The sequence below is a fragment of the Haematobia irritans genome, chromosome 3, assembly GCF_050003625.1.
Source record: "Haematobia irritans isolate KBUSLIRL chromosome 3, ASM5000362v1, whole genome shotgun sequence".
Lineage (NCBI taxonomy): Eukaryota > Metazoa > Arthropoda > Insecta > Diptera > Muscidae > Haematobia > Haematobia irritans.
Window position 1 is genome coordinate 211,689,045 of NC_134399.1, and position 20,317 is coordinate 211,709,361.

At 32.3% G+C, this 20,317-nt stretch overlaps 1 protein-coding gene across 1 annotated transcript in view; it reads right to left on the reverse strand.

Moving 5' to 3' along the window:
- Nucleotides 1–20,317, reverse strand: part of arm (armadillo) — a 59,340-nt gene continuing 39,023 nt past the window's right edge. Inside the window, exons 3-7 of the mRNA XM_075302645.1 lie at nt 17,531–19,170; nt 17,262–17,462; nt 11,853–12,125; nt 10,612–10,705; nt 1–913 (exon numbers count right to left, since the gene is read on the reverse strand). Of these exons, the coding sequence (XP_075158760.1) occupies nt 684–913; nt 10,612–10,705; nt 11,853–12,125; nt 17,262–17,462; nt 17,531–19,170 (2,438 nt within the window). The 3' untranslated portion in view covers nt 1–683. The remainder of the gene's footprint in view (nt 914–10,611; nt 10,706–11,852; nt 12,126–17,261; nt 17,463–17,530; nt 19,171–20,317) is intronic.

The following is a 20,317-nucleotide window of genomic DNA, read 5'->3' on the forward strand; positions in this document are numbered from 1 at the left end:
TTTTATTGCTTCCGTACAAAAAATTATACGGAATCTTATATTTATATATATATTTTTAATACTAGCAAATAAAAGGGGGTACATATAGAGTATGTGATTATTCTTATATGTGAAAAAAAATCGAAATCGTACTTTTTGCAATGAATTAAAACAAAACAATAAAATGGGGGGAAACATGAAAACTATAAAAAAAGATACGTAATAAAAATTTTATTACTTTTTGTAATTAGAATATAATTCGTAATATTTTTTCTTTAAAATGTTCTTTTCTTGATGATCGTTTTTATCGTTTATGTACGTATGTGTAAGTGTAGTTTAGCATTATTAAAAATGTTTTCTTAAATCAAAAATCAGCAGCTGCAACAGCCCTTAGAAGACATATTTTGTTTTTCATATAAAAATCATTTTTTGTTGTTGTTGTTGTTATCATATTTTTTTCTGTATGGTGTGGTGTAGAGTGGCGTGGTGAATTTTGGTGGTGAATGCTTGCATACATTTGTTTGTTTTCGAATGTACACCTGCATACACATTTTGATTTGTTTTTATTTATAAAACTATTAAGACAAAAATGCATATCCTTTATAATTATTTCCATCCATCCTCGTTATTCTTCTTAAACTGCTTTCGTTTTTTTTTCTGCTTTTACAAATATCCACTGTATATTCGTCGTCATTAAGGTTTTCTTAACAATCAGTATCATACCAAGCAGCTAAGTTGTTGTTGTCATTGGGTGGAGTAGGCATAGCATCTAAGTCGAAATTCAAAGCGCCAGCATCAATTTCACCAACATCCATATCCATGGAGTATGGAGAAGTTGGTGCAGCGCTGGGTGGGGCACCACCACCGCCCCCGCCTCCTACGGGACTGCTGATTTCAAGACCCTGCATTGAGTCTATTGGTAAAGTATCATATCCTGCTTGGGGTAGAAAATGCAAAAAAAAACGTTAATAATTAATAATTTTTCTTTTTTTTGGAGAATAATAATAAGCTAGAGAAAACGATTAACTAAAACTACTATTGACATTATGTGAAATAATTGATGAAGAAAAATTATTAGTTATAAAATTTGTATGTGACAGATGGTTGAATGCATGCAATTGAAAACCAAAAAAGATAGTTTAAATATCATAAATTAATAACATGCAAATAATATAATTTGCATCCATTGAAAAGCCAATAAAAATTAAATTAAATCATTGAGATTATTTTATTATATCGATCCGCTTGATGTTAGAATCACAGTTCTAATGCTGTTGAAAAATAAAACTCTTGTATTTGTAAAGAATCGAAGAATTATTTTTTCATAAAATACAATAATTATACAATAATTAGAGCTTGACGAAGTAGTTTTTTTATGCCAAATCCGATGTGGGGCAAAAAAGGAATAAACGACTGAAGCCGACTATTTTCCTGAAATTTTTAATTAAAGAAAATATTTGTCCATTTTGACTGAGATATTTCGAAATCATTACGAAAAGCAAACAAAAATGTTTATCAAAAAATGTATATATCCAAACATAATTTGAACACTACAAATAGTTTTTTTTCGATATTCACGAAATAATATTGAGTTAAACCTATCGGTTCGATTTTTACATCTGGAGATAGAAAAGTTGAAAGTCGATCTTGTCTTTTGTCAAAAAAAAAATTTTTTTGTAAAAAAATTTAATTTAAAGGGTGGCATGAGACACTATGTTTCCATTCTTGTCTTGTTCTGTTCAAAGAAAAAAATTCACGAAAACTTTTCTAATTAAAATCTTGAGTTTTAAAAAATATTCAATTAAAAATTTAATTGAATCAAAAATTTTTTTAATTGAACTAAATATCGATCACACAAATTAATAGTATCAATTAATTTTTTATTTGGATCAATTAATTTTTTAATTGACTGCCAATTAATTTTTTAAATGATACTATCATTTCTGTGATTGAAGACATTTCAATTAAAAAATTAATTGGAACAATTAATTTCGTGATTGAATCAGAAAAAAATGTTTGTGTGTTTCTTCCAATATTTACGTTTACTTTTTCGTGTTGTATCTAACATAAATGTCTCAGCTCGTTTGGTACGAGGAGTAAAGACAAAAGTTTCATTCGGAAAGTATCATCTGGAATCTAAATGCTCCGGAGAGAAATCTTTGTAAAATCTTAAATACTTCGATGTTCTTGGTACAGAGAATTACCTCTGTGTTGCGTGCAGCTATGCCGATGCTATAGAGATCCTTAGAGAATGCCGATGCTATAGAGATCCTTAGAGAAATTAAGTCTCAGAATGCCGTCGACCAAAATCTTCATCTACCAAGTATGCCAGTATGAACCCATTTTCCACACTTATGGATCTTTCCCATAGCTTTTAAAAGGCTAGAAATTGTTTGTTGTTCAACATTAAACATTGCTGCCATTTGCTTTTGACTCAAAGTGTCATCTCCATGCAATCTCGTTTGCAATTCGGCGTCTTCAAACTTTTTTTGTGGTCTTCCACGTTCTTCATCAAAATCATTATCTGAACCGTTGAAACCATATTTTGCATGTTCTGATAGATCATAATCACCATATGACTAGACAAGATGTACACTAAATATTTTTCACAGATGTCATAGCAAACAAATAAAAATGGGCTCCTTCACAACAAATGTTCCCTATCGAGACATTTGTATCTTGATGGCCGTATACCTGGTAAACAGACCGTATCCATTGTCGCATAGGTGCCTTGATTTGATTGTGACCAACCGAAAAATGAACTTTCCAAAATGAAAAATGAACTTTCCAACCGAAAAATGAACTTTCCACTTTCACTGTGACACTTCAATAGTCTCAAAATTAAGGTTTTGGGGTTAAGAAAATATCGTCAAACGAAAATTTTGCAAACCCAAAAGTTGAAAATGGATGACAGCCACCTTTTAACTTGATTCACATAGATAAGAGATATTCAAAAGTCTGCCAATTGGCAGACTTTTCAACGACAATAAATCGTTTAGTACGGCCTTTTTTATCGATCTGCACCCGATGTGCATCACATATTGTGATGGTATATTGTTTGCCATCTTCAGAGTACCTGCGGTCGTGTGCCAGTAGATATTGTGGATTTTTGTACAATTTATCTTCTTATCATAGATGGTGTGTGGACCTTAGGCTTGGAATAGTTGCAGTCCGATATTTTAGGTTTACTTGAGCTTTTAAGCCCATTGTGATACCATACATAGTAAAGTTCTCTCTTGTCAATTAATGTTGCCGTTATTATGTTCCGCTCGATGACAAAGGACCCCGTTTTATAGTCATGTCCGAACAGCGTTTCACATTAAAGTGAAACCACATAAAACCCCAGTTGTGTCTTCAGTAGTAGGTTAGGTGGCAGCCCAATATATCAGACTCACTTCAGTCCATTGTGATACCACAGTGGTGAACTTCTCTCTTATCACTGAGTGCTCCCCGATTCCATGTTAAGCTCAATGACAAGGGACCTTCTTTTTATAACCGAGTCCGAACGGCGTTCCACATTGCAGTGAAACCACTTAGATAAGCTTTGAAATACTGAGAAATGTCACCAACATTACTGAGCAGGAATCGAACCCACGAACTTGTGTATGCAAGGCGGGCATGCTAACCATTGCACCACGGAGATAAACCACCACTATTTTTTTTTTATATTTGGTCGGAACTGACATTGAAACTCTTTAAGGGGTAGCCATTGAAAGAAATACACCCATCGTACTCGGTATAAAACACTCTTCCATTTCGTTGCACTAATTACAGTCAAAAATAAGAATCAAATCACCGATCGATATTCCTGTTTTTCCCATTTTTCTAGAATCCTTTAAACCTATCGCTTAAACGAGATAAAAAAAGCATTTATAGGAAAGTAGTTTTGACGATAACTTTGAATAATGCACCACTCTCGTATTGTGTCAGGAGGATGTCAATACGAGATCCTGAGCTGCTGCCGAAGATTTGCTTTCTTTAAGGAAAGCGACCATATTTCCTATTAGGGTGTCCAAATAACCGATTTTTTTTGAAAAAGACGGCTTTCGGTTTTTCCGAAAATCTCAATGTTTTAAAAACCGGTTTTCGGTTTTTTATTTTGCTCAAAACCGGTTAACCGGTTAACACCGAAATTATAAAAATTAACGAAAATGAGTTTTCAATACTAATTTTAGTTAAAAAAAATAAATATAAATTCATTATATTAAATTTAACAATTTATAGAATATTGACAGAAAAATTGAATACCGTTAAGGTGCTCCTTTTGCGCTGAAAATACTCGTTGACTGATTGTAGATATCCGATAATAAGTTTTCTAAAAGATTTTTTTCTCTTTTGAGGACCGACATTTTAGGCAAACAACATTGTCTTTACAAGCAAATAAAAAAAGATTTGAGACAATGTCACAACGCTTCGGGTTTATTTGCGCTCAAAGAAAGGACTTTACAACTAAGTGGAATGTCGTTTGACTAAAATCTCTTCATTTACTTAGTGAAACTGTGTTGTAAGTACCCTACGGGAAATGGATCAACCCCAAGAACCAGTCACAGTTGTGGTCCAAGCGTATGGAATGGACCGGTCACTTTAACATGGGTTTGTCATTGGCTGGGAAAATTTACACTTTAGGATACGACTTGGACTCATCCCTAAGGACAGGTCTTGGAACAACTTTGTAGGACTACCCCATAGACAACTGCTCATGAAACAGTGCGGAACAAACTTTTAGGACACTGTTTCCATCCGCATCGAACCAGAAAGGAATATATTGAACAATAAATAATTCTGATAGTTGTATTGTAGTAAAAGTGTGGATTCAAAAAGATTTTAATATCAAGTGAGTATAAAAATCAAGAAATTATAAGACAATTAAAAATGTTGATAAACTGGAAATTTGCACTAATTTTCCGTAGGGTAGTCATTTGTTTCTCACCTTTAGTATATCTCAGCAAAAAGTTCCACTTTTGGAAGAAATATATGAAAAATAGAAATTTCGTTGAAATACAGAAAACCGGTTAACCGTTGGTCAAAACCCGGTTTTCGCGGTTAATCGAAAATGCCAATTTTTTCATTATCCGGTTCCGGCTTGTGTAACTGAATCCGGTTAACCGGTATCGGTTTTGGACACCCTATTTCCTATTCAATAAATTGCATTTACTTTTTTAAATAAATTTATATCACATGCGATATAAAATCGCCGAAAATAAATGATAATGAAGACATAAGCGGATCCAATAAAAATAGCATTAAGAAATTAAAACTTGTAAAAAAACATTTGATGTATGTAGTATTTAACCCGAAAAAAATGGATTTCCTCGACTCTTTTTCCAAGTTGAAGGCAATCTATTATAGATTTTCTCTTCTTAAAAAGAAAATAATAATAAAAAACATGTATATTCGGCATCAGTCGATAACTCTTGAACATCCACAAATTGATAATAATGAAAAAAAGAAAAAACAAAAAATTAACTTTGTACGAAAACATAAAAATATAGTGCAATCAACTTCGAATATGATGTGAATGACAAGTTGTGGAAGAATAATATATTCGATTTAAAATTTATTATTTGCATATATAATTTTGGACCACCAATTTTATGCAGTTCAAATGTCAGTTATTTTCAAAAAAAAAAAAAAAAAGCTTATTGATATCGCTGATTCTATATGATGATACTATTTTAACATGCCACCAAATAATGAATATAGGGTCGATTGATATTGATCATGCATACAACGAAATGATAAGCATGTTACTATACGATAAAAATTCTTTAGATTTTTAATAACAAAAAGAAACTTAAATAGATGAATGGTGTAGATTGAGTGAATATTATTGTATCCCAAAGGAAAACTTGAAACCAAACAAAAAAATATAAAGTAAAAAAAACAAAATGTTTAAAATCAAATCATTAACATAGTTTTTTATGAACAGCCATACTAAGATATGGCAGGCAAATAAGGACTTTTTTCCAAATGAATTGAGAATGCAATGTTTTTTTTTTTTTGGTATAATATGTAGATATTTTTGTAAGACAATCACCTACAAATATATTGATTTATTAATTCAGGCTTTGATATTTATTTTTGGGGAGAGAGAGGACGACTAATTGTAGGAGTATTTTCGAACATATTTGATAGTAGATAAAATTGATTTGATTTCTATATTCTTTTTTATATTGTGTGGTTTTTCCAGTAGTTGTTTTTGTATGGGTGAACACTGCTCTCTATTAACTACTATATTTAGATTTTTTCTACGTTCGAATTTTGGTTGTTTTTTTTCATAGTTATTTCTATATTGATCATATTTCAACAGCTTTGTTCGCAGTTCGAATTCAATGGTGATACATGTTAGGCGGGCTTAACTGTTCACGTGAATTATGTGAGTCGATTAGTGGTTGTGGTGGTGTTTATATTAGAGAATTTGTTAACATTTTTTTCAATTTCAATATATTCCCAAAATGTCGATAGCACGAAATGATATGCGTTAGCATTTATCAAATAAATAAAAAAAGAGACAAAAAAAATACATTTTTTTATTAGTTTAAGAGAAAAACTCCTTCAATGCTCATATTGATGATAGGCTAAGTGAAGAGACTAGTGTGGTGGGTGGTGGTAAAAACTATTGGTCAATTGGGTATTCATGAATATCTATTATCTTAAGGGGTATTTTTGGGTTGATTTATATAATGCGTTTTTGAAGACCTTTTGTTTTTTTTTTAAGATTCATAATAACAAAATTATAAAAATATGACAAAATGAAGTTTCAAAAAAAAAAAAAAAAAAAAAAAACATGAACTCAAAATTAAGTTATAATATGTGCAGTACCTCACTAAAATAATACTTGTGAATTAGATATACTTTTGGAAACATCACGCATCTGGGCTATATATCAACATATGTCAATCCATATTTGGCATATGTGCCACAATTTAGGTCGATATATATGGTACCTCCTATTTTACATATACAAATTCTTAAGAAATAATACATATTTCTTATTTTCGACCGCAGTTAAATGTATACCCAGCAAAAAAAGCCTCGCCAAAAAAGTAGTGAAAATGTGCTTTTTTGAATGCGGAAGTGGTGCAAAATTGGCGCAGAAGCGATGAATTTAACATAGGGCGGATGTCCACCATTTCCACAGCCGTTGCACTGAATTTGCTTCACTTCTTAAGGTGAGATCCGAATTCAGTGTTTAGGATGTAAATTAAAAAAAATTTGTTATATTTTGCCAAACAAATAATTTTTCATATTTTTTATGATTTTTAATGCATTCTATCCTTTGTCCGAGTAGTTTGACCTCAAATATTCCCAAAAAAATCGCATTTTTTCTAGAATGGATTTAGCATTTTTATCGACAAAATTTTAATAATTTGTTCAATTTTATTAATACTTATAATATTTTTAATCTATTTGAAACAAAAAAAAAACAGAAATTACTCATTGAAAATATGAAAACAACGAGTTATAAACAATTGAATTAAAATAACTTCCTGTGTAGTTAAAATAAATAAAATCTTTGGGAGGACATTTTTGGAAGTGCATTTAAAGTTGTGCCTTTTGCTGGGTACGGCTTAAGCACTTGGACAAATGGACAAATTTATATCAACTTAGCCGCCACCGGAGCCAAAAACTTAGTTGTTGTAGCCCTTTGGAGTTGGTATTTTCGAGTTTTTCGGGAAATAAGTATACTCCAAATGGGCGTTTGCAGTCCATGGACAGGGTTGAAAACCCTGTGTCCGCCCCGGGCCGTAGACCCGACTGCAACGAGGGCGGCAAAAACTTAATGTCAGCCTCCGCCGACAAACATGGGAAGGCTTTAGTCTTGGACAAAATCGTTCACCGTAGTGATTCGGACTCATCGTTCCTTTTGTACAAAGGAGCTAATTTCTTCAAATCGTTCCATCGTTCCTGATTTTTATATTTGTCATCACTGTCATCTACTAAAACAGACATGACATTGCTTGTTTACTTTGTGTAACGAAGTTCGTGGTCAATTGAAAGATACAAAATTACTTCAAATAGTTTATAGTAATATAGTAAGAAAAAATAATGAAAGGAATGGAAAATTTAAGGAAGTAACTAAACCCAGGAAGCCAAACTCTTCGGATAGATTTTTGGATTTAATAATTCTATACTCTGTGCAAAATTATTCATTGCAACAAATTACGATTTTTTTGTCTTTTGTGAAGAGCCTGAGATGGAATTAATGATTCTATTAAATAGCAGCATATCAATCAATGATTTAAATACATACGCGCCAAAATGAATGAATAGCTCAAACAGAAGTAAAAAAATAAAACTGCGATCCGCGGAACGATGGAGCGTAAATTGAAAATAAAACTATATGACAAAAGGAGCGATGAGAACGAAAGAGATGGAACTAGTGACAGTCGTTCCTTTTAGTGAACCGTTCATTGTAACTAGTTCGTTCCGGAACGACACAAGACTAGTCGGCTTCATTCTCTGCACCCGAAATGACCAACTTTCTTTCAATGCCTATAGGCTAGCCCACTAGAGACACGGTTGCCATAGTTGGTAGAATTCTACCAAAAATAGTAGATTTTTTATTGTTTGGTAGACTGGTAGGAATATATTGGAAAATATTCCTCTCCAACTAAAGAAAAAGATTTCACAAAATTTTCTTTGGAAATTTAATTTTTATAAAATTTTCTATAGGAAAAAATGTTGACAAAATTTTCTATTGGAAAAAAATGTGGACAAAATTTTCTATAGAAAAAATTGTTTCTATAGAAAAGTGTCAGCCGCCGACAAACATGGGTCTGCTTCATTCTCTCCACCCGAAGTGACCAACTTTCTTTCAATGCTTATAGGCCAGCCCACTAGGAACACGGTTGCCATAGTTGGTAGAATTCTACCAAAAATGGTAGATTTTTTATTGTTTGGTAGACTGGTGGGAATATATTGGAAAATATTCCTCTCCAACTAAAGAAAAATATTTCACAAAATTTTCTTTGGAAATTTAATTTTTATAAAATTTTCTATAGAAATAAATTTTTAAAAAAATTTTCTATAGGAAAAAAATGTTGACAAAATTTTCTATAGGAAAAAAAATTTGACAAAATTTTCTATAGAAATAAAATTTTGACAAAAATTTTTAAAGAAATAAATTTTTTATAAATTTTAAAAAAATACGAGTTTTAAAATTTGGTAGATTTTTGGTAAACTTTTCTTCAAATTTTGGTAGACTATTTTTGGCACGAGTGGCAACCGTCACAAGGAACCCAAACAATGGCAAGCTTAGATGAAAACATATCAGTTTCCACACAAAGAAAAAATTATGTCTTCAAATAAAAATATCCACTGAGAAGAAAGTTGGAAACAAACCAACGAAATGTCAGGATGAAAAAATTAAGTTAAAAAAAAAAAACATTTTTTTTCCATACTAACAAAAAAAAAAAAACAATACGAGTTTTAAAATTTGGTAGATTTTTGGTAGATTTTTGGTAAAATTTTCTTCAAATTTTGGTAGACTATTTTTGGCACGAGTGGCAACCGTCACAAGGAACCCACACAATTGCAAGCTTAGAGGAAAACATATCAACTTTCCAACAAAGAAAAAATTATGTCTTCAAATAAAAATATCCATTGAGAAGAAAGTTGGAAACAAACCAACGAAATGTCATGATGAAAAAATTAAGTAATACTTGCATTTTAATTGTTACAAAATCGACCAAAACGCCAAATTGTCGTAAGTAATTTGTAAGTTGTGCACAAATTAATGTCTCCCAATTTTTTTAAATTAAAAATGTACACTGTATGTTTACAAGCCATCAAAAATATATGCATATAATTTATGTAATAAATATTTCCCTAATACGGTACTGTATGTGTAAGTCAAATTTGTATAGATGTTTTATTTTGTAAAGAAATATCGAAAATAAAGTATTAGATGAAATAAATAGAAATGGAAAATCTTCCCTAAACATATGTAGATTGGTATTTTTTTGTTTTTGTTACATAAATTAATCTAAATCATGATGATAAAAAGCAAGGACTTTTATTAATATTTTCAAAAATCAATCAGCTTCAAAACAATAATTCGATGAAAACAAATTGTAACAATATTGCAAAAGGGGGAGCAAGGATGGTTAACAAACATTTTATGATGGGAGTATTAGATTTGCTTTTAGGACGAAATATTATGTGTGATGCTGTGGGGTTGTGATGGTGGCGGTTTGGTGGTGGTGAACGGTTTGGGGGGATAAGAACAAATAGGATATCACTGCACAAACAAACGACGGGAATGTATATTTGACTTTTAAATATTGAGAAGAGAACGAACAAACATTTGAACAAGAACTTTTCTTTTTGGACGAAATTAAACAATGTATTACTATTTTTTTGTTTATTTTGTAACTATTTAAAATTTTTTTTTTCAATGATATGGATTTTGAGACGGAAAATCATATTTATGTATTAATCACTTTTACTTTTTTTTTTGTAATGTTGTTGTTTCTGAATAAGATTTTCTACATGCTTCGTTATTTTGTCTGATAAAAAATGTGGTTTCTCATAATGGGGCGGGGGTATAAGGGGGGAGGAAAGAACAAATAGTAGTAGTTGTTTTGGTTGTTGTAAAGCAAAACATATTACTGGTCTATATATACGTACCTTGTTGGAATGCACGACCGCCATGGGAGCTATGAACGCTAGGTGGTCCCTGACCATAGAGACCTTCATATGCTTGCTCTGGGCCAAGCATATCCTGTGCATTGTTGGTTGATTTTGCATAAATGGGTTGGTTTTTTATTGAATTGTTATAACATCGTTGAAATATGTTATTTAGTTATTTCAACGTTATGTTTTTGTATTCAAATTGATTATTGGCACATTTTTTTGGCATGGAGTTTTGTTTTTTAAAAATGGTAACAAAATAATGTTACAATTAAATACGTATGTTGTTATTTTATTCAACGCAATAACCATAAAAATTGTTGAGGGGAAAACAATTGAGGGTAGTTTTTGTTTTTTGGTTTGGTATGTAGTTTCAAATACGGGCAGGTCCAAAAACACAGTATTATGAGTAGCCAAAATAGTTTCACGAATTTGTTTTTAATTAATAGTGCAGGGGAGGATGTTTTTTTTTTTTTAAATTTTTACGTGGATTCAAAACAAACGTTGTTGGTTAAAACATTTGGTGGTGAAGGTGATGATTGATTGGTTGGTTGATAGTGGTGTTGGAAGTGATATTTTGCAATTGCAACGTTAAATACATAGAAATAAAAAGAAACAAAAACAAAAAACACAAGTAAATAAATAATAGTCCAAATTATAAAGTAAAAAATCAAAACTAAATTAAATACATATAATTTTAAATTTACAAAATAAATAATAAATATAACAATTACTAAAATTTACGAAATTCTAAATGATTATAAGCTATAAGAGACGAAATCAGAATCAGTAGTATATTATTACAATTAAATTCGAATTGCTAAGCATAACAGCTGTAAAACAAACTATTTTTCAAAAATTTCACATTGAAACCACATATTAATTGAAATCATAAAACGAATTTTGTTGCACTCTACAAAAATACAAATTAAAACCAAAAAAATCTTTTCGCCTAAAGCTCATTTAGCAATAATAAAAAAAACTTAGTTGCAATAAACAATAAACAAAATAAAAATTATATAAAATGTATTCGCATGAAATTTGATATGTGTACTCTCTTCAAACAAAAAACATTTACATAAATAGCTAGAGTTTTCAATCCAATTTCGATCTATTATATTGTATAAGTTAAATTTTCTTTACAAGTGTAATTAATGATTCTTAAATGATTTACTGATACTAATAATCTTATATTATTGTTTTTATTTATTCATAATAAATCATTAAACATAACGAACCTGTAAATCTGGACCCAAGCCTAAATCGGCATTGCCCCATATGTTATTATCTTCACGTAATAGTGAATTTGTTAACTCTATGGATAGACGCTTCTTGTAATCTTGTGGTTTATCTTCGCTCATACGGAATAATACAGCTGCAGCGTATGTTGCAACTCCCTCATTACGGGAGTGTAATAAATCGGTTAAGGGACCTGTGGCGCCTTCTTGTTCGATTATTTCAGCGCCTTCTTTGTCAGCTGCCAGTTCACAAAGAACGCCAGCAGCAACACGCTAAAACAATAAAAAATAAATTAAAATTAGTATTGGCATAAAATTCTTCTTAATTTCAGAAAAAAAAAACGAAACATGAGTGGTAAGTATAGAGCCGACGAAAAAAAAAACTAAAAACTACTTTCAGTCTCTCTCTTAAAAAATGTTCTATTGTACAGACAAAATGAAGGCAAATCATTTTTGTGATTTGCCTTCATTTTGTCTGTACAGAGTGTACATTTTTAAAAGAGCTACCAGCAACTTAAAAATGCTACCAACTTGCGTAGAAACTTCTACTGAGAATATATATACTTTATGGGGTCTTAGAGCAATATTTCGATGTGTTACAAACGGAATGACAGAGTTAATATACCCCCATCCTATGGTGGAGGGTATACAAAAATAATAATAATAATAAACTAGGGATAAAAACATTGAAATTATTCAATTTTCTTTAATTCAAGCCACCATCGATAATATATATACAAATTTGCTTGTTAGGGCAATCGCAGCACTCTCATTTGTTGGTAGTGCTGAAAATGCCCTCAATTAGCCCGTGAAACATGTGTGGTAAGTATAGAGCCGACGAAAAAAAAACTAAAAACTACTTTCAGTCTCTCTTAAAAAATGTTCTATTTTTTTTTTAACAAAAATGATTTGCCTTCATTTTGTCTGTACAGAGTGTACATTTTTAAAAGTGCTGCCAGCAACTTAAAAATGCTACCAACTTAACTGGAAGAAAATAATTCAAAGGAGCTAACAACGTAAAATGAAAAAAAAAAAAAAAAAAAAAAACAAGTATATACGGCCGTAAGTTCGGCCAGGCCGAAGCTTATGCACCCTCCACCATGGATTGCGTAGAAACTTCTACTGAAGCCAATGGCAACGTATCTTAAAACTTCCTAACACCGTAATATATACCACATAGTCCATACGTGGACAATGTTTTCTATAAAAATAAAATTTTGGTACATTATTTTTGGCTCGAGTGGCCACCATGATTATGAACCGATATGGACCAATTTTTGTGTGATTGGGGATTGGCTATATATAATTATGGGTCGATGTGGACCAATTTTTGCATGGTCATTAGAGAACATATACCAACACCATGTACCAAATTTCAGCCGGATCGGATGAAATTTGCTTCTCTTAGAGGCTCCGCAAGCCAAATCGGGGCATCGGTTTATATGGGGGCTATATATAATTATGGACCGATATGGACCAATTTTGCGTGGTTGTTAGAGACCATATACCAACACCATGTACAATATTTCAGCCTGATCGGATGAAATTTGCTTCTTTTAGAGCAATCGCAAGCCAAATTTGGGGGTCCGTTTATATGGGGGCTATACGTAAAAGTGGACCGATATGGACCAATTTTTGCATGGTTGTTAGAGACTATATACTAACACCATGTACCAAATTTCAGCCGGATCGGATGAAATTTGCTTCTCTTAGAGCAATCGCAAGCCAAATTTGGGGGTCCGTTTATATGGGGCCTATATGTAAAAGTGGACCGATATGGCCCATTTGCAATACCATCCAACCTACATCAATAACAACTACTTGTGCCAAGTTTCTAGTCGATAGCTTGTGTCGTTCGGAAGTTAGCGTGATTTCAACAGACGGACGGACGGATATGCGCAGATCGACTCAACGGATGCGACGGATATGCGCAACTCCCTCATTACGGGAGTGTAATAAATCGGTTAAGGGACCTGTGGCGCCTTCTTGTTCGATTATTTCAGCGCCTTCTTTGTCAGCTGCCAGTTCACAAAGAACGCCAGCAGCAACACGCTAAAACAATAAAAAATAAATTAAAATTAGTATTGGCATAAAATTCTTCTTAATTTCAGAAAAAAAAACGAAACATGAGTGGTAAGTATAGAGCCGACGAAAAAAAAAACTAAAAACTACTTTCAGTCTCTCTCTTAAAAAATGTTCTATTGTACAGACAAAATGAAGGCAAATCATTTTTGTAATTTGCCTCCATTTTGTCTGTACAGAGTGTACATTTTTAAAAGAGCTACCAGCAACTTAAAAATGCTACCAACTTGCGTAGAAACTTCTACTGAGAATATATATACTTTATGGGGTCTTAGAGCAATATTTCGATGTGTTACAAACGGAATGACAGAGTTAATATACCCCCATCCTATGGTGGAGGGTATACAAAAATAATAATAATAATAAACTAGGGATAAAAACATTGAAATTATTCAATTTTCTTTAATTCAAGCCACCATCGACAATATATATATACAAATTTGCTTGTTAGGGCAATCGCAGCACTCTCATTTGTTGGTAGTGCTGAAAATGCCCTCAATTAGCCCGTGAAACATGTGTGGTAAGTATAGAGCCGACGAAAAAAAAACTAAAAACTACTTTCAGTCTCTCTTAAAAAATGTTCTATTTTTTTTTTAACAAAAATGATTTGCCTTCATTTTGTCTGTACAGAGTGTACATTTTTAAAAGTGCTGCCAGCAACTTAAAAATGCTACCAACTTAACTGGAAGAAAATAATTCAAAGGAGCTAACAACGTAAAATGAAAAAAAAAAAAAACAAGTATATACGGCCGTAAGTTCGGCCAGGCCGAAGCTTATGCACCCTCCACCATGGATTGCGTAGAAACTTCTACTGAAGCCAATGGCAACGTATCTTAAAACTTCCTAACACCGTAATATATACCACATAGTCCATACGTGGACAATGTTTTCTATAAAAATAAAATTTTGGTACATTATTTTTGGCTCGAGTGGCCACCATGATTATGAACCGATATGGACCAATTTTTGTGTGATTGGGGATTGGCTATATATAATTATGGGTCGATGTGGACCAATTTTTGCATGGTCATTAGAGAACATATACCAACACCATGTACCAAATTTCAGCCGGATCGGATGAAATTTGCTTCTCTTAGAGGCTCCGCAAGCCAAATCGGGGCATCGGTTTATATGGGGGCTATATATAATTATGGACCGATATGGACCAATTTTGCGTGGTTGTTAGAGACCATATACCAACACCATGTACAATATTTCAGCCTGATCGGATGAAATTTGCTTCTTTTAGAGCAATCGCAAGCCAAATTTGGGGGTCCGTTTATATGGGGGCTATACGTAAAAGTGGACCGATATGGACCAATTTTTGCATGATTGTTAGAGACTATATACTAACACCATGTACCAAATTTCAGCCGGATCGGATGAAATTTGCTTCTCTTAGAGCAATCGCAAGCCAAATTTGGGGGTCCGTTTATATGGGGCCTATACGTAAAAGTGGACCGATATGGCCCATTTGCAATACCATCCAACCTACATCAATAACAACTACTTGTGCCAAGTTTCTAGTCGATAGCTTGTGTCGTTCGGAAGTTAGCGTGATTTCAACAGACGGACGGACGGATATGCGCAGATCGACTCAGAATTTCACCACGACCCAGAATATATATACTTTATGGGGTCTTAGAGCAATATTTCGATGTGTTACAAACGGAATGACAAAGTTAATATACCCCATCCTATGGTGGAGGGTATAAAAAAAAATAAAAATAATAATAATAAACTAGGGATAAAAACATTGAAATTATTCCATTTTCATTAATTCAAGCCACCATCGACAATATATACAAATTTGCTTTTTAGGGCAATCGCAGCACTCTCATTTGTTGGTAGTGCTGAAAATGCCCTCAATTAGCCCGTATGCGTGGCATAATTTTCACAACAAAATTTTAAACTTTTTCCAGATGCTGCCTTATTTTTTACAAAAGTATCTAAAAAAGTCATATTCCGGGCAAAATACAACAAAGTGCACATATTTTAAAAGAAAATAAACGCCATGAGTGTTAAAAAAGAAACATATTCCAAAAACTCTTTGCGAATTGGTTTTTTTGGCGTGTTCCCCTCCGTGTATTTGAAAATGATTCATGTTTGGTAAAATTAATAATTTTTTTTAATGAAACGTTTGGCAATCCCAGAAACTACTGTGTGTACAAAATAACCCCATCACTTGGTGTGGACCATAATCTAATGAGCACGATTTCAATCGCTTCAATTACGTGACAATTTGTGAAAGCCAGAACAGCCCTGTACACAAAAAAAAAAAAAAATTTACGAACATTTTTCCAATGAAAGTCTTCAATTAAAAATTTAATTGATTCCACAAATTTTTTAATTGAAACAAAAAACAATAACAAAAATTAATAGTATCAATTAATTTTTTAATTGACTTTCAATTAATTTTTAATTGATACATTTCTGTGATTGAAGACATTTCAATTAAAAAATTTTAAAAAATATGCAATTAACAATTTAAATGACTCAACAAATTTGTTAATGGAAACAAAAATCAATCACAAAAATAATAGTATCAATTAATTTTTTGTTGACTTTCAATTAATTTTTTAATTGATACTATCATTTCTGTGATTGAAGACATTTCAATTAAAAAATAACTGGGTCAATTAATTTCGTCATTGAATCAGAAAAAAAAATGTTTGTGTGTAAGTCACTTAAAAACAAATGATGGATTTTTTTTTAAGAAAAGTCAGTTAAGGAAGTAATTGAAAATAGTGAAGTTTTTAATGAAAAAATTGAGATTTGCAATCAATATCTCTTAAATTTTTAATTGAGTCAATTAAAAAATTTATTGAAATTGGCTAATTAAATCAATTAATATTTTAATCACGTATTTTAAATTGTGATTGATACTATCGTTTTCGTGATTGAAGACATTTTAATTAAAAAATTAATTGGATCAATTAATTTCGTGTTTGAACCAGACAATTTTTTTTGTGTCGAACCTTCGTCATGCAAGACTAACTCACTTCCACTGTGCTACCGAAGGAACGAAGCAACGGCGTGGTTACTGCTGAACTTAACAGCCGATCTGAATCGTAGCATTTTGAGCGGTATTATTTGTATTGAAAATATTTTTGAAGCAAACTTACAATAAAAAATCGTGGCCGGAAAATCAACCCTAATGGTATCATCATGGGGATTAAGTGTGTAATGTAGAAACATGAAGTTGTTGTGAGAATATTGAAGTTGTGGAACGTGAAAGATTTTCTTGACAAATTCAGATACATTGAAATTTTCTGTTACCCCAAACCATACTGCTCCGTTATGATCCGTTTACAAATACAAACTTACCTGTATATTTTCAATCTCATTGAAAAGTAAACGAACAAAGATCGGTATAACCGATTGTTGACGTATTAGAGCACGATTATGTGACTCTCTGGCCAGAATGTGCAAAGCACCAACTGTCCCTTCAACAATTTCCTCCATACGCACTCCATCAGCATAAGCCGAGGGCTGTTGAGAGCCTGTAGTGGCAACAGATGAACGTTGCTAAAATTTAAAACAAAAATTAAAAGAAATAAAATAAAAGTCCATATTATATAACATTGGCCACTTACACGTTCTGTGTCTTGGAAGGCACGCATCAAGAGGCGTACTAAATGGTGTATAGCACCATGTTCCCTTAATGGTGCTGCATTGGCCGGGCACAAGGCCAGATTACGGACAAGACCTATGGCTGCTTTGATCAAGGGCCAACGGGATGGTGGATGCAAAAGTTTTACGATCACCGATAGACCATAGTTCAAACGAACTGCATTTTGGGCCATTTCCGAATCGGCATGACGTGTGGTTAAATGACGAAGAGCGCAAACTGCAGGCTCGGTAATCTCTTCACGATCACCGGCATTAATAATAGTACGCACAAGAGCATCAACACCTCCCACCTGGCAGACTGTAGCCTTATTGCGTTGATTATTGCAAGTCAAATTCGAGAGAATGCCAGCGGCACAAGTAACTACATTAACATCTGTAGAAGCCAAAACTTGGACTAATGATTGCAATAGTGCTTCGAGACCATCAACCTTAGTGGCAGCATCAGATAAGTTACGTAGAGTCCATAAGCAATTTTGCACTAAACGCGGTGATGGATTGGATAAATGCATGGCTAAGGCCTGCATACCACCGGCATCAACAATAGCAGGCTTGTTACTGGAACAAACCGACAACACTTTCAAGACACGCGAAGTAGTCCACAACAACTTCTCGTAATCGTAGGAACGCATAATGCGTACCAATTCATTTGGGCCACCGGAAGCCAAAATTATCAATTTGCTCTCTTGGTTACCATAGGCCAAAATTTGTAGACAATCTGTGACAATGGCTAGAAATTTGACATTGTTACGTTGTAATAATGTGACCATTTTCTGAAGTCCACCAGCTAAACGTACGGCCATTTTTGAACCATCTTGATGTAATAACAAGTTATGCAAAGTCGTTATAGCATAGAAGAGAACACTCTCAACAGGAGAAGACAACAGTTTCACCAAAGCTGGTATACCACCGCTCTTGAAAATAGCCAAGAGACCTTGTCGATGATGTGACAAATTATGAAGAGTACCAACGGCAGCTTTAGTACTTTCCAAATCGTTACTATTCGAAATGGCACGCACAAGAGCTGCCACCATCTGGGGACTGTTCATAATGGCATGACGAGAAGCTTCCTTCTTCGACAATTGGTGTACCATCATGGCTGCTTGGGAGACAACTACTTGATCTTCATCGTTAAGCAATTTTATCAATTCGGGTATTGCTCGAGTGGCCAACTCGGCATCGTCTTGGTAATTGATTAAATTGACAACTGCATGTTTTAACATTTGTGATGGTTCAGCCAAACGTTGTACAGCTGTCGGTTGTTGTGGATCGAATTGTGTCGATGGTATTTCTATGCCCTCTTCCAATGTCTCGGGAAACATGGCGGCACGGACACGTTGAGAACGTGTTTGGCTCAATTGCTGATTCATATCATCCACCTGATCCTGGGTGAAATTCTGTGGAAATCCCGTATCCAAATCGAACATTAATGGATCTCCCTCCATTTCTTCATCTTCTTTGCCTGATAGTGAAGGTGCTTGAGTTACGGCACCCGAGTGTATACCAGAATCCACAAGATACGAATTTTGTTGCCACATTAAGGTTTGTTCCTTTGAAGAAACCATCGGAGGCAATTCCGGCGGATTGTACTGGTTGTTGTGAGACACTAAAAGGAAAGAAAATAAAAAGAGAACAAATTAGATAAAATCTTGGAAATGGCTAATTGATAGATGCAAAATATTTTGGTAGATTATCGTGCCAAAAATAATCTACCAAAATTTGAAAAAATTTTACCACAAATCTACCAAATTTAGAAAAATCTTATGTTGAAGTTTTTGTTCCAAATTTTGTGGTTAGATAAAAAAAAATGTTTTTCGAATGAATCCCTTCTATTAGCAAAAATTTTTTTGGTGTATAAATATATCTTAATTGTAAATGAGCCGAATTTTTAATGTTTTAAAGATTTAGTTAGGACTACAAAAATAAAGACCTTACTTAAATGAATTGAAATAACACGAAAATTAATTTTTTTTAAAGAAATTTCATTTTGCCAAAATAAAATATTAATAAAAACGAAATCGTGGTTACGTTTTTATCAATAATTTATTAATTGGACAAATTTTATTTCTATAGAAAATTTTGTCATTTTTTTTTTGCATAGAAAATTTTGTCTAAATTTTATTTCTTAAAAAATTTTGTAAAATTTTATTTCTATAGAAAATTTTATCAAAATTATATTTCTATAGAAAATTTTGTCAAAATTTTATTTCTATAGAACATTTTATGAACATTTTATTTCTATACAACATTTTGTCAAAATTTTATTTCTATACAAAATTTTGTCCAAATTTTATTTCTATAGAAAATTTTGTCAACATTTTATTTCTATAGAAAATGTTGTCAACATTTTACTTCTATAGAAAATTTTGTCAAAATTTTATTTCCATAGAAAATGTTGTCAACATTTTATTTCTATAGAAAATTTTGTCTAAATTTTATTTCTATAGAAAATTTTGTCAAAATTTTATTTCTATAGAAAATTTTGTCAACATTTTATTTCTATAGAAAATTTTGTCAACATTTTATTTCGATAGGAAATTTTATTTCTATACAAAATTTTGTCAACGCCTCTATGGACTAAATGCTGATAGATTTAATATAATTTTTCTATAGAAATGTCAAAATTTTATTTCTATAGAAAATTTTGTAAAATTTTATTTCTATAGGAAATTTTATCAAAATTTTATTTCTATAAAAATTTTGTCAAAATTTTGTCAAAATTTTATTTCTATAGAAAATGTTGTCAAAATTTT